Source organism: Cryphonectria parasitica (assembly GCF_011745365.1).
Source record: "Cryphonectria parasitica EP155 unplaced genomic scaffold M406scaffold_2, whole genome shotgun sequence".
In the NCBI taxonomy this organism is placed as follows: Eukaryota; Fungi; Ascomycota; class Sordariomycetes; order Diaporthales; family Cryphonectriaceae; genus Cryphonectria; species Cryphonectria parasitica.
Genome location: NW_024468910.1, coordinates 2348051 through 2361602, shown reverse-complemented (window position 1 = coordinate 2361602; position 13552 = coordinate 2348051). Strand labels below are relative to the sequence as shown.

General features: G+C 52.5%; 2 protein-coding genes and 1 non-coding gene across 3 annotated transcripts; 1 reads left to right on the top strand and 2 right to left on the bottom strand.

Annotated features, from left to right (window-relative positions):
• Positions 1 to 870: 870 nt before the first annotated feature.
• M406DRAFT_354927 (uncharacterized protein) lies at positions 871 to 1510 on the top strand. Its single transcript, XM_040923035.1, has one exon. The coding sequence runs from the start codon at positions 975 to 977 to the stop codon at positions 1368 to 1370; it is 396 nt and encodes a 131-aa protein (XP_040779546.1). The 5' UTR covers positions 871 to 974; the 3' UTR covers positions 1371 to 1510.
• A 4961-nt stretch (positions 1511 to 6471) lies between these two features.
• On the bottom strand, positions 6472 to 9043 carry M406DRAFT_354926 (uncharacterized protein). The gene is made up of 3 exons (XM_040923034.1): positions 8475 to 9043; positions 7391 to 8201; positions 6472 to 7281 (listed from the first exon to the last, which is right to left on the bottom strand). Exons 1-2 carry the CDS (start codon positions 8982 to 8984, stop codon positions 7659 to 7661), a joined length of 1053 nt encoding a protein of 350 aa, XP_040779545.1. The 5' UTR covers positions 8985 to 9043; the 3' UTR covers positions 6472 to 7281; positions 7391 to 7658.
• A 556-nt stretch (positions 9044 to 9599) lies between these two features.
• Positions 9600 to 9694, bottom strand: M406DRAFT_t30. The gene has a single exon. It is a non-coding gene; the product is annotated as a tRNA-Lys (tRNA).
• Positions 9695 to 13552: the final 3858 nt, after the last annotated feature.

Genomic DNA, 13552 nt, shown 5'->3' with positions numbered 1-13552 from the left:
TCAGGTGACAGGAAGCTCCATCGGTGGCCCCGTGGTGGCAGCCTTATCAACCACGGTCTTGAGTTATGGTCTCGGAGCAGTCCTCCGCTAACAAGCCATCGCCTTTGATGGAAGCCATGACAACGATTGCACTCTTTCGCATGCATCTGGGCTCGACCATGGACGCGTACGAGAGGCAATCGCGGGGTAACAGGGCCTTGGTCAAATCATTTCGGACATACTATTGGAGTCAAGCACAGGATGTGGCATTCTCTTGCAGTTGCGAGGCTTTTCTCTCTCACAGCCTGGTTTTTCCCTTCGTTTTCTTTCTTCTTTCTCTTCTTGCTTCTTTCCCTCCCCGTCAAAGCAAGGCTTTTATGGATCTGATCTGGTACAAGTCGACCCCACCGGTCCGAGCAACTCTGTTTGGAGGCCTAAGCCACGGTGTGTTTTGTGTCAAATCTGATGATGGTGCGCAAAAAGTGCGAACCACCCAGGCACCACCAGCAAGTGCAACGTTTGCCTTGCTGCCGCAGCTTGGCGGGCTCAGCACGCATGACCATGGTTAATCAAGTTTATTCTTCTTCTTTCTCTCAATGAAGGCTTGGTCGTACCAGGTCTTCGTCCCAAACCTCAGCCGAGGTTATCTCTCTTCGTCGGCGCGTCTTATTACCCAACCTACCGTCTCACGTCAGGACAGGGGATGGAAAGACTGACTCTTGTCAAACACCTACGTGTTTTTGTCCACTGTTCATGTAGATTTATTCATTTCACATCTGCTGTCTCGATTCCCCGCTAGGAGATGGCTAACTGAACCTTGCTTTGAGTCATAGATTCAACGACATTCCCGCAAGCCCTCGCGAGTCCGTTTCTTGGCGAATCTCGCCCTCGTCTTTCGAAAGGCAACCAGGAGATCAAGTCCATCTTCTCGGAGTACGGCGCCGGTGTCGAAGGGACCTTAATTTGAGCTTGTCGGGTTGCTTGGATTACCTGACATGTACCAAATAGGCCTCATAGTCTGTCTCGACAGGACTGCCACCCTTCCACGGATACCCAGCCGCATTTGGCTTGCCAATGGTCACCGAGTTACAACTACAGCCCGCTCCTTTGGCACACCGACACCAATCAACGATGTCCGGCTAGGAATTCATGTTACTCTCTCAAGGCGGGGTGGCAAATTTCTTTTACTGCTGCATGGAGCTATCGATCAGGGGCCAGTTTCTCGGCCTCCACCGCGTTTGCAACTTGTAATACTCGTGTCATTGCTATGTCACGATCTGGCTTCCCCTGCTCGGTGCCCAGGGCCCTGGCCTGGGAAGTCGTCCGGCCGCCTTCTCGTGCTCAAGCTTCGAACTGGACCTTCGAGATGGAGCATCTTGACCTCAGGATGACCAGTCTGCCTCCCTCAGAGGCTTGGCCTTCCCACCTCTTCGGTGACCTGGCGGTCGTCACCGGATTTGGTGACCCAGTTGTCGAAACTTCCTGCACCATGGACAGATACCTCACCTAAGAAATGGATGACTTTGATTCGTCTTTTCGCGCATGACACCTTTTCGTCCACAGGACGGGGCTTTGCTTGGTTGGATCGACCAGGGCGGATTTTCTATTCCCTCAAAGGTCATCATGTCTTGCTCGACATTACTAGTTCCGCTATGCCTGGTCTGTGGGTCCATCTCTCGCCTTGTCTTTGCTGATGATCAAGACTTTGCATGCTGCCATCTTCTTGCCTGGCGGTGATGATAAAAAGAGCCAGCTGCTTCGTCTTTTCGACGGTGCCCATGAAACTCCATTCGAGACGCCTTCCGCCTTAAGAAGCACGTTGTATTACTCCTCTCACCTGTCACCATATACTCTACAGCACGCTTCAGCCTTCTCCCATCTCCTTGAATAGCTGCCCTTCCGAAAGCGTCAGTCTCTAACCCACATCATCACATGTAATTATGCCTCGTGGAACCTCCCGTGATGACTACGAAGTAAGTCATCAGATGCCCTCCATTTGGCAGTCCTCTTTATACACTGCTGTTGTCTAATCTTAATCCTGTACAGATCGTCCGCGTTCCGGTCAACGAAAATGGCGTCACGAAAATCTGCGAAATTCGATACCAGATATTCTGGTACTGCTACTATTGCGGCGGCGGACCAATGTCGCCGTCTCTCGATACTCATTGCACATTCTGTCATCGTCGGCGATCGCAATACAGCACCATCGAGAGGCATGAGGAACGCCGCCGGCGGATCCAATAAGCTATTTCATGAATGCTTGTTGTCCTCGAGAATACGAGCATTCGCCTATTCCATTCGCCTATTCCATCTTCGTACCTTATACAACCACCATACCTTGATTCGACAGGCAGTGTCCGAACCCTCTCTGTGTTCTATTTCCTTTGGACAGAAGAAAATATCACTAGGTTAATGGCTTCTTTTCATCCACTTGAAGCAATTTGGCACGATGTTGTCTCCTTCATCAATGTATGAAAGCTGTGTTTATACGTATTGCTATGTACAGGATCTGGCAAGGCGCGGGAGGATTTGTCTGAATTTTTTCCTTCTTCTTGTACGTGTACGCAGAACTGAAGTTTGTTTGGCCTTTGGGGGTGATGTTTGAAAGTACGTGTACGATATGGCATTGAAATAGACTTTGCATTTTTCCTCCCAACGTGTGAGCGGCCACTTCAGATCTCACACAAGTCTCACAGCAGGCCATGTGGTCCAAGATCACAAGCATTTCCCCCCCCCCCCCCAACCGCCCAACCAAGCGATCTGACCCGACTGCATGGGCTAGTTTCCAGGTGTCTTCCAGAAGCCTTCCATAACCAGGATTTACTGAAGATCCTTGCTTTCTGGGATCCTGATCAACCGCCCCCCCTCCTCCTTCCTTTTTCTGTCTCTCTGTTGTTCTTTTCTTTTCCCTTTTCTTCCCTGTCCTTGTTTCTTCTTTTTGAACCTCCAAATGTGGTGTCTTCTAGGTGGGGATGGCATTGTTTCCCCACCACACCACATCACATGTTGGTTGTGCACGCCATATGTGCCAATCACATCTGTAACTTTGCAAATCATGTCTCACGCCCCGACTGAGCATTATCCTGTTTTTGTGAGATTACTGGGGATAAATTTTTCTTGAACAGAGACCTATGAAATCTTCGAGCTGGCCCCCAGTTCTCAACTGCATGCATATTTGATGCAGCATCCCGGTCAAATTTCCCACAGGTTCGGGAGCTCCCTCGGCGCGCGCATACACACACCCCTGGACGTAGACGTTGGCGCCGGTACAACGGCTCCTGTGCTCTTCAGACCCGACCTCACTTACTCAATTCTTTTTCCTTTTCATTTTCTTCTTTCTCTTTCTTACCCACATTGTCAATCGGCAGCCTTAGGTGTCTGAGGACAAGTCCCCATAGGCTGATCGCTCTGGAAATCATGACGCCCTGCCTAGAGGAGAAGGAAAAGGAGATGGGCCTGGGGCTCACACACCGAGACACGCAGACGAGGTTTCCACCTTGCATGACAGACTGCCTTGAAGAGAGGCCTCACAATTGCTGCAGTAGCAGCAGCAGCAGCAGCAATTAGCGTCTCCACACCCCCTACACCGATGATGGGGAATGTGCAAAGCAGCCACACCTAAGCTATAGGGTCACATGAGGTTATTGCTGGTGAATGTGCAAACTCAAATGGAAAGAAGAAGGAAAAAAAGGGAAGAAGGCAAGGAAAGGGAAAAAAAAACTGTCCACTTCTCTTTTTGTTCTCGCCTCGGATGAACGAGGACGGAAAGGGGGGCTGAAGGAGGGAGGCTGAGGAGAGACAGGCTCTCAGCGGCACAGGCAACAGGAGAGGAAAGAGAGGGAGAGAAAGGTAGTCGTCACGCCTGTGTGATGATGAGGTATAATTACACACAAGAGAAGTACCACGCCTTTCAATCTACTACAAAGTCTATGTAGAAATACTTTGTGGAGATGTGAATATGACAATGGGCAATCATCTGTCATTCTAGGCAGGACGCTTCACCCTAAAATCGACGTGACAAGAGTGGAATCGCTGCAGTGAATCACTAAATTACACTTGGTAGGGCGATCACTGACTATTACCACGGGATCAAAGAACTGCCACCGCCCGATCAATATGTATGGCGTGTGAGGCCTCTCGTTCTCCTTCTCTCTCTCTCTCTCTCGCTCCTTTCCTCCCTCTTCTACTCTTTCATCCCTCTACATTTGTGTCTTTTCCTTGCACCAGCCGTTGTCGCCACGAGAGACACCATAGCTAGGGTCAGGGCCCTTGCCCCCTCGACCCCCCTGCTGGTGTACGGTACACGAACCCGTGGGCCGAAAGGCTTCCCTTGTTGCTGCTGCACGACATCAAGCCCCCGGTCCGAACGTCTGTCATGGAGGCGGGGTGAAGGGTGGAGGATGTATGGGTCTAGGTGACATGAGGCGAGGCGGACCAAGGTTTCCCTGCTGCGCTCTCCTCATCTACATTGATGCTGTTATGTCTTCGGCAGAACGACCTGATGACCACCACACAAGCTGTATGCATGCAATTGCGGCAGCCTCGTGTCATTTTTTTTTCATCATGCGTCCTCCCGGGGCAGAGAGCGGCGGTGAGACACAGCGAAACATGGTTTTTTTATTATTGCATCTTTGGGCGCATGTCAGATCGGGCTGGCATGCATAACTCCTCCCCACATGCCACCCTCCATCAGTAGAGATTCGCCAGCGGGTCTCCTCCTCCCAACCTTCTCCCACTACACTGTCTCAGCCTGCAGCCACATCCGCCTCACATCCTCATGCGGGTGTCAGCTCCGACGGCCGGTAGGTGCCGCTGGCGTTCAGGGCGATGCTACAGTAGTACCAGGGACACCAAGCACGCAGGCAACGCATGAGACCCTGCAGCCGTTGGGACCTTTGTATGCGTTAGCGAGGCCGTTATCATAAAGGTCCTACTCCTCTTCTGGCAGCCGAGGAGCAGGTCGACAGCGTGAAGGAAGGAGAGCTGAGCTGAATGGACAGATTATTCTTTAAGTTATCTTGTTGTGGTGCACAGAAACACCATGCGTGGTGAAGTCTTTGGGGGGGGGGGTTAAAATATATACAAAAGGAGGGCCGGGGGCATCAGATCGAACAATGGGTAAACCTCGAGCTTGATGCAAATAATGATGATCATCCCTCGAGGTGCATGTACAAGATGCAACAGTACTGTATCGCCTTTGGTCGATATGACGATTTTCTTTTTCCTCAATTAGAGGGCAAGAAAGCAAGGATGGATCCCCCCCTAGAACTCCCCTTCCAAACCCCAACCAAACCAAACAATATTATGCTTATCGCCAACCAACAACAGTCACTGCGTTACTTGAACCATCGATGGAGTCTGATGAGGCTTGTTCTGATTAGTGGACAGTGCCCCTACATGGTTGTTCTAAAAATAAGAAAAATCACGAGTAGATTGTTGGGCCCCACGTGTGAATGCAGTACGCCCTCTGACAATATCAATACGTCTGTGACAGTTCATGTGCCCACTTCAGTTCTTGTCAGCGAATTATTCTTCTCAGAGAGCAGACACACAAATTACTTGTTGTTTGCTCCTTTCCATTATCTTCTCTATTGCTTTGCTTCTCAATAAATACGATCAATTTGACTTGACATATTACGTTGTGCCATAACTTTAAGCTACTGTACTGCAGTGGTGTTTCTCTCGACCACAACAAGAACCCCACGCCACTTCGCAACCTGACAAAACAACAAAACTCAAAAAAATTGAAAACTAACTGGGAAAAAACGTAAACAACATTGCCAAACATGCCTTCACATATTGCCTCCCCCGACATCACCAACCAAGACCTCAAACCTCCCCCTGTGCCTCCATTTGTCGACATCCCCGGCCTCCCCAACTTCAGAGATGCGGGCGGCTACCCCATCGCCGCGGACCCCACCAAGATGGTCCGACGCGGGGTGCTCTACCGCGCCTCCGAGCCCTCCAAGATCACTGATCAGGGCATCGACCTCGTGACCGGCAACCTGGGCATCCGTCACGTCTATGACCTGCGCTCCCAGACAGAGATCGACAACGACGCCAGCGCGGGCAGCCGCCAGGTCAGGGAGTGGGCTGGGTCCCAGCGCATCTTCACCCCCGTCTTCTTGCAGGAGGATTACTCCCCCGAGGCCATCGCCGAACGGTTTGGGAACTTTGGTAGGGAAGGAACCACGGTACGTCTCGGAATCTGCCGTTGAGGAGAGCCAAAATGAAGGTGTCAAGATGTCTTATTCATCCGTCCCCCCCCCCCCCCCTCTTCCTCTTCTCCCTCTCTTGGCCAGGCCCCAGGCATGGATGGCACGGCACTTGAGTGCACGTGAAGTCGACTTGAGCTTTGATTGGTTTCATTGTTTCGAGCATGTGGGCTCAGTAACAACCGGTTTGGTAGGAGGGTGAAAGGGAAGACGTGTTGGGGCGGAGTATATGCACTGCATCTGGCGATCTCGCATACTGGAATCGTTACACCATCTTCACAATGGTCATAATGATATTGCACTTTCTCGGATGGATCGGGAGAACACTGCATTCTCTCCACATGTTGGCCTGGTCACATGAGATATCACACCAACCTCTTCCCTTGTCCCTCCTTCTCCAGCCGTCTTCACCCTCTCATCCTCTCTTCCCCCCTCTCCCTCTCCCTCTCCCTCTATCTCATATCTATCCCAGAAGAAAAAGAAAGAAAAAAAACAGGAGAACAAAAAGGCTAACACAGGAGCGAATCCTCTTTTCCCTCGGGACCTCCAGGGCTTCGTCGAGGTGTACATGCGCATCCTCGAGGCCGGTGCCGATCCATCCGGCTCCACCCCGTTCGCCATCATCCTCCGCCAGCTCGCCCGCCGGCCCACGCCCTTCCCCGTGCTGGTCCACTGCACCGCGGGCAAGGACCGCACGGGCGTGCTTGTGGCCCTGGTGCTGAGCCTGTGCGGCGTGTCTGACGAGGTCGTCGCCCACGAGTACAGCCTGACCGAGCTGGGTCTGCAGGAGCGCAAGGAGGAGTTCGTCGCCCACCTCATCACGAGGGAGCCCCTCCGCGGCCGGAACGCCGAGGCCGAGCGCATAGTGAGCAGCCGGCCCGAGAGCATGGCCGCCACCCTGGTCGCGCTGCGGAACCGCTGGGGCAGCGTGGAGAACTACCTCCGGGACCAGGTCGGCCTGACCAGTGCTGAGATCGAGGCCATCCGCCAGAACCTGGTCGTTGATGTGGACGGCCAACAGCAGGCCCCTGTGGCGTGGGAGGAGCACGCCCGGCTTATTGTCTGAAATCAAGCCGGCTGTAGTGATCTGAACTGCATCTTCTCAGATACTTGAGCGGATAATACGGATGGGCAAATAGCAGCAGCATGGCGACGGAGTCTCATTAAAAAAAAAAAAAAAAAAAAAAAAAACCAACCGGTCCTTTTGTTCAGGGCAAATTATTGGTTCCTGGTATCAAACATTCCATTCGTTCATGCATCTTGGCGATGCTTCTGATGACGTATAGGGTCCCAGAGATTCCTTAAGGCTTGACGAGCCTGACAGCGTGCTCATGCTCGTGCCCGTGCTGCCCTCGCCTGCCACTGTAATAGTGATCGCTTCCAGCCTCTACATGAGAGGGGAAGGGTGGGGAGTATGTGTGTGTTATGTGTTTATGTGTGTATCGTGTGGGCCGCCGCCTACGACTAGTCGATCTTGGTAGGAATCTTGACCTGATCCTTCTTCCGGTCCTCGGACGGAATACCATACCTCCAGCCGACACCACTCCTTGCCCTTCCCGTCCTGCCCACGTCATCAACCGTCATCTTCTTGAACCGGAATTCGAACCGCTCGGTGGGCACCGCCGTGGTGAGCCTCTTGCTGTGCTCCTCGACCGCCCGCTCCCGCGCCTCATCGTTCATCTGGGAGGCCCTCGCCTCCTTGACAAAGATCGCCTCCGACTCCTTCTCGCGCATGCCCTCGTGCACCCGCCTCTGGTGACTGACCAGCTCCTTGTGCGGGATCCGAGCGTCGGCTGACAGCATCGTGTGGTGAAAGGCCTTGGCGGCATCCTCGCGGGTGAAGTGTCGCGACTCCGAAGTCGGCACGAAGAGCTGCTGCATTGTGTACCCGTGGACATGGATCTCGTTGAACGGCTCCAGTGGTTGGATGGGCTGGTTGTCTGGGTAGCTATGGGTCGGGACCATCTCGAGGACGGCTCGAGAGTAGGGGACGGCCAGTTTCCTACCCTGTTTACTCGTACAATACACAAAGAGAGGGTCAGCCGGTGCTTCCACGCGCCCCAAGTTGGGTGATGTTGCATGATGAATAGAGAAGGTATAAAGGGATTCTTTCCGCTCAGAGAGGCTCGCAAAGCTATTTTGTAACCACATTGTGCTGTCTTCAAGACTAATCGAATTTTTGTTGTACTCATCATAGGAAAGTTTGGTAGAGGGGGTAATGGGGAAGGGAAGAGAGAGAATGACAAAAGAAAACTGGTGGACGCGCCAAGCAACACATACCTCTTTTTCCCACTCCTTCTCCACCGTCTTCATCCTGACCACGGCGGCAACCCTCCTGTGGTCCACACCCAGCTGTGCAGACACCACCTTGATGGGTTCCTCGTCCATAAAGACCCTCTTCCAGATCATCTCGCGCGCCTCCTCCGACAGCACAGGCTGGCTGGTGAAGGCCGGGTTCGACGGGAAGGGTTGCCGCCTGGCGCTCTCGCCGCCGAGGTAGTTGGTCTGGCCGGGCGTGTGCGATTCCAAGTCCTTGCCCCGCTCCCTCATCCATTTTATATACCCGGCCTTGGCAATTGGTACGTTCCGCCTCCGTTCTGTGGTCGTGGAGAAGGTTCTCCTGGTGGAGGATGAAGGCGAGGGCGAGGACAGCGCTGGTGGTCGGCGCGTTAGCAGCGCCCGCTCCAGAGGCGACGCAGAGCTTATTATTATGGAGTTGCTCGAGCTCGCCAGGCTCGAGATCTCTGCGCTACATGCCTGTAGCGAGTGTGATGATATCCTTGGGGGCATTTTGTTGAAAGGGGTTTCTGGGGGAGGAGGACGAGGAGAGCGGCGGTGGAGAAGGGGGCAGTGGCCCAAAGGTTGTAAAATCTAGAGCTTGAGCAGTGGTCGTGTGGTGTGGTGTTAAAAAAGGCGAGGAAATTTCTGCAGAAGCTTATAAGTGGGCCTCTTCACTTTGCAGCAAGCTGCCGGCTCTTATGGGAAAGGGGTTAGGGTCTATACCTCTTATGGGCACGACTTATCCTTCTTTTGATTCAGAACAGGCCTGATTACAAAACTTCTCGTCGCATATCACGAACATACATTAATTTTAGATAGTGTGCTTGGTATGCTTCACCGCAAACAAGCAGATAAAAGAAATAGACCGGTAGGGATGTGGAGGAGGTGTTACACATGGGCAGGAATCGAGCTCGGGCGTAAAAGTTCTGGAACTTGCACCTCCGAACAGCTCTTGATTCGGCTACGGCTGCCAGAAGCTCGTCTTCATAATAAACTGAGGTATTGACCACAGACGTAACCTCACACCTAACCAATCATTTTCGACAACAGGAATAATTCAAAAGAAGGAACAAGAGCAGGAAGGGAAAGAAAGAAAAAGACAAAAAGAAATCGAGACGGGAATTGAGCCCGACGTGGGGGTCGAACCCACAACCTTGAGATTGCTAACAAGCTGGAAACCCTGTAAGAGTCTCACGCTCTACCGATTGAGCTAGCCGGGCGCCACGAAGGCGCGTTGTTGAAATTCACAAAATTCATAAGTGTTTAGATAGGCAAACTTTTTGAGCAGTTCCTCAACCCAACCCGTTAATACACACCAGCACTGATGGAGCCCAGCTGCCATGCCAGCCTTGGTCTACCTGATGTTGCGCGAGAAGTCTTTTTTTCTGCTTTTCTTCTGTGTTTCTTTTCCAAGTGGTATCCATCAGTCGCTTGTGTCTAAGTTGTCCTACGCTTGCACAATTATCATCCTGGTTCCTTCGCAAACTGACAGCAGGAACGAGACGGCCTGTCATCTCGTATCTCGGAACGAGCTCTTCGTCTGCGGCCGCGTTTGCTAGTATATTTGATACCAGCTGTCTCACACACACGGTTGATCCCCTTGGCGATCCCCGTGGCCTGTCGTACGATCGAAATTGCTGTCCCATCCCGGCGTGCCACGAGCGGCAGCGGCCCGCCTGTTGCATATGAGGAAGCTTACTGATCCTCACTGGACGGTGTCTATAGGTATTAAATTCGGCCGCCCGCAAAAGGTTCCGTCTGTGCCGCACACAGTGCCACCCTATGAAGTTCCTCAAGATCTCTCTATCTTGTGCTGTCTCTTTGGGACCCCCCCTCCACCCCAACCACCTGGTATACTCCATGCCAATCGCTTGAAAGACTAGTGTGCAACATTGAAGACTTTTTAAGAAAGAAAAAGAGAAAGAAGACGATTGGGACTAGAGCGCCCATTGCCATTGCGTTGTCAATGTGCGCGTGGGTGGTGTTGGCCTCTCTCCCCCCGTGGACCATCGATGCCTAGCGTACAATGTGTCTCAGACTGTGAGTCGTTTTGTGTCTCAAATGTATTGTACTATATACATACTATACAATTAGGCAGTATATAAAAGTACTTGGTAGTATGCAGGTGGTCAAAGGAGGGGGGGGAGGGCATGCCGCACAAGGCAGGTCGGAGGGGTTGGTTTGCTCTGGGCATCTGGGCATCAAGCCGCCAAGGGGCGCCACAGAGTTGATGGCCAGGAGTGCCAGGTAAAGCCACACCGGATAGTCCGTCAGGCTGGACGACGAGGAGGGCGAGGAGGGGGTGGGAGAGAAGATAATAATACGGTGCCATGTAAAAGCTTCCAGGATTTCCTGCAGCCGTACCAGGGGTGGCAAGATGGGCAAGCCTTCTCTCCCCACGTTCCCTGCCTTACACACATGGGTGGCACATTGGTACCAGAGTACATTACTATGTAGGCAGGGGTGGTAATAGATCCGGCGGATTGGACCTCGCTAGGGAAAAGGATGCCAGGATGCCTGTCTGTCTGTATCTGTGTATGCAGGGCTTGCGCTAGCCGTCCAGCCCGTCGTCACCTCTCATGTACTGCCAACGCAGCAACGCATAAGGTACCTATGCACTTGCAGGTGCCCAGCATGAGACTAATTGCAATGCAGCATCATGACCCGGACTGATGGATGCATGTTCCCTCTGGGTCCGGCAGCATCGAGGACACCGCCATTGTGGCATGCCATTGCATGACGTTCTTGTTTCTTCTCTTTCTTTCTTGTCTTGGGCGCGCCCCCCCCTCTTTGCTCTGTCATCTGTCGCTCGGGCCCAGGAGGATCTGAGGATGGGGGTGGGGGTGGTACGGACATTCGACTGACGGAGAGGCCGAGTCGAATCTTGTTTGTGCGCCAGTTTCTCGCTCTCACCGTCTGCCCGCCTGTACTTATTAGAGTGTGTGTGTGTGTGTGTGTGTATCTCTCTCTTTCTCTGGCCTCGTTTGCACTGTTGAACCTAGTTTTCAGCAGCACACGATAATGGTGAGGGAGACGTCGAGATTTGTTATTTGCGTCAGCCATCGCGGCCTCACATAAAGTCCGGGCCTCTCTCGTGAGATCTTGTACCTGTACGTACCACAGTAAAATGGTACCACTGGCTGCAGAGGCCGACAGGGATCAGCAAGCTCTTGTGGGGACGCTGCATCATCGGCTCTGTCTTTTCTTGTTCCTGAATCGAGGATTGGGACCTGGCATGTCCAACTCTCATGATCGTTTTTTTTTTTTTTTATGTCGGCTTGTTCGTGTTTGGACTGAGACACGGCCACTAATAGTCGGCGCTGTATCGTTTAGTAAACAGACTTGTGGAGGAGTTCGTGTTCCTGGGCAGAGAGAGATTGAGAGTTTTCAGCTGCTGTGCGTTCGGCGTAGGCTCTCATATGCTCTCTGGCTCTAGTTCCTTCCTGCCTGCGGGGAGAACTACAGCAGGAGAAGGAGGAGGGGCTGAGGCTATATCGGGTACAAACTTATGTATATATTCCCGGATACTACACAATATATGGGCCAGGGGTGGGAGGGAGAAAGTAGGAGAAGGAGGATGTGGACAGCATGGAACCAGGAATATGGGAACGTGGAACAAGGGCCAAGTAACCTTTTTCGCCCACAAGACTCTTCTGCCAATGGCACGGACGTTGATTTCAGCCTGGCTCCAATTTCAATGTCATCTTTTGTCTAGGGGATCGATCTCTCCCTCTCTCCGCCCCCGCGGGACCGCAGAAGCAACATCGTAGAAGGGGAAGAAACAAGAAGGAACAAAAAAAAAAAAAAATTTATTCCCTGTTCCTTCCCCGTGTGTAGCGCAGCCCAGCATAGAACAGTACACATCTGATCTGCCGACTGCACCACCATTTTTGCCAACTCCTCCTCCTCCTCATCCTCGTCGCACTACACTCTCCTCTCCTTCCCCTCGTCCTCATCCTCGCTCTTCCCTCCCTTTGCTCCCCGAGACACCGAGACAAGAGAAAAGAGAGAGAGAAAGAGAGAGCGGACCCTTAGGAGCGTGACAAGACCTGCATGCACAATTTGCGGGTGGCGTGTCTTGTATGACAAGAGCCCGTCTCTTCTTCTATTTGTTCCCTTTCGGTTCATACACAGCCTACGAGTCGACCAAGTAAAAAACCCCTTCCTTCTGGCACTGTGTTCTGCCCTCGTGTCTCTTGTCATCTTTTTTTTTCCCCATCTTTTTCTTCCTGGTCCAAGCAGCCTCGTCTTTCAGATTTGTCTTCCTTTTGCACAGGGAGCAGAATTTCTCTCGATACAAGACAGGACCGATTAAGGTACACACACCGACTGTGCAGTACACACAAGGTGGACTACAGCAACAAGCAACTAGCATGACAGCGACTCTTCTGTAACGACAAACAAGCCAGGCCAACACATACACACCCTCTAGCTTGTTGCCCAGCCTCCTAATTTGAGGGCCATCATCAACATCCTCAACCCGCTTTGGTGCCTGAAGGGGTGCAGGGGAAGAAGCTTCTCGCTCGCACCAGCGTCTCGTCCTCATGCCGACCTTAGGCTACGTGGCTAATTCAGTACAACGAGCGACAAGCAACGTGTGCGTGCTGTTAGTTCTGGCAAAACCTGACCTGATCAGACCAGCCTTTCCAAGCAAGTTCCATCAGGGGCCGTAGGATAGACCAAGAGCAGGCCAGGAAACAGGCCAGCTGCAGGTGGGGAAAGAGCCAGCATTGGACGTGCAACAACCACGGGCTTTGCTTGTCCTGCTTCCTCTTTGTCGAGACAGCGACCAGATCAACCGGCCCAAGCAAGCGGCAACCAGACCCTGTTGGTGCAAGGTCACGCTGGAGAGACGACCACAGCACGGCAGCTCGGGCATCATCACCGTCAGCATCAGCATCAGCATCGCTATCAGTCATCAGCTCTCTCTGTCTAGCGTCGGGATTCGCATCATCAGGCTCGACTGCTCAGGCTCAGTTGCATTGGGTGCCAAACGAACAACAACACACTGACGCTGTGTTGAAAGAGAGGGGAACAGATAAAAAGCAAAGGGAGAAAAAGACAAAAAGGTCGCTGGT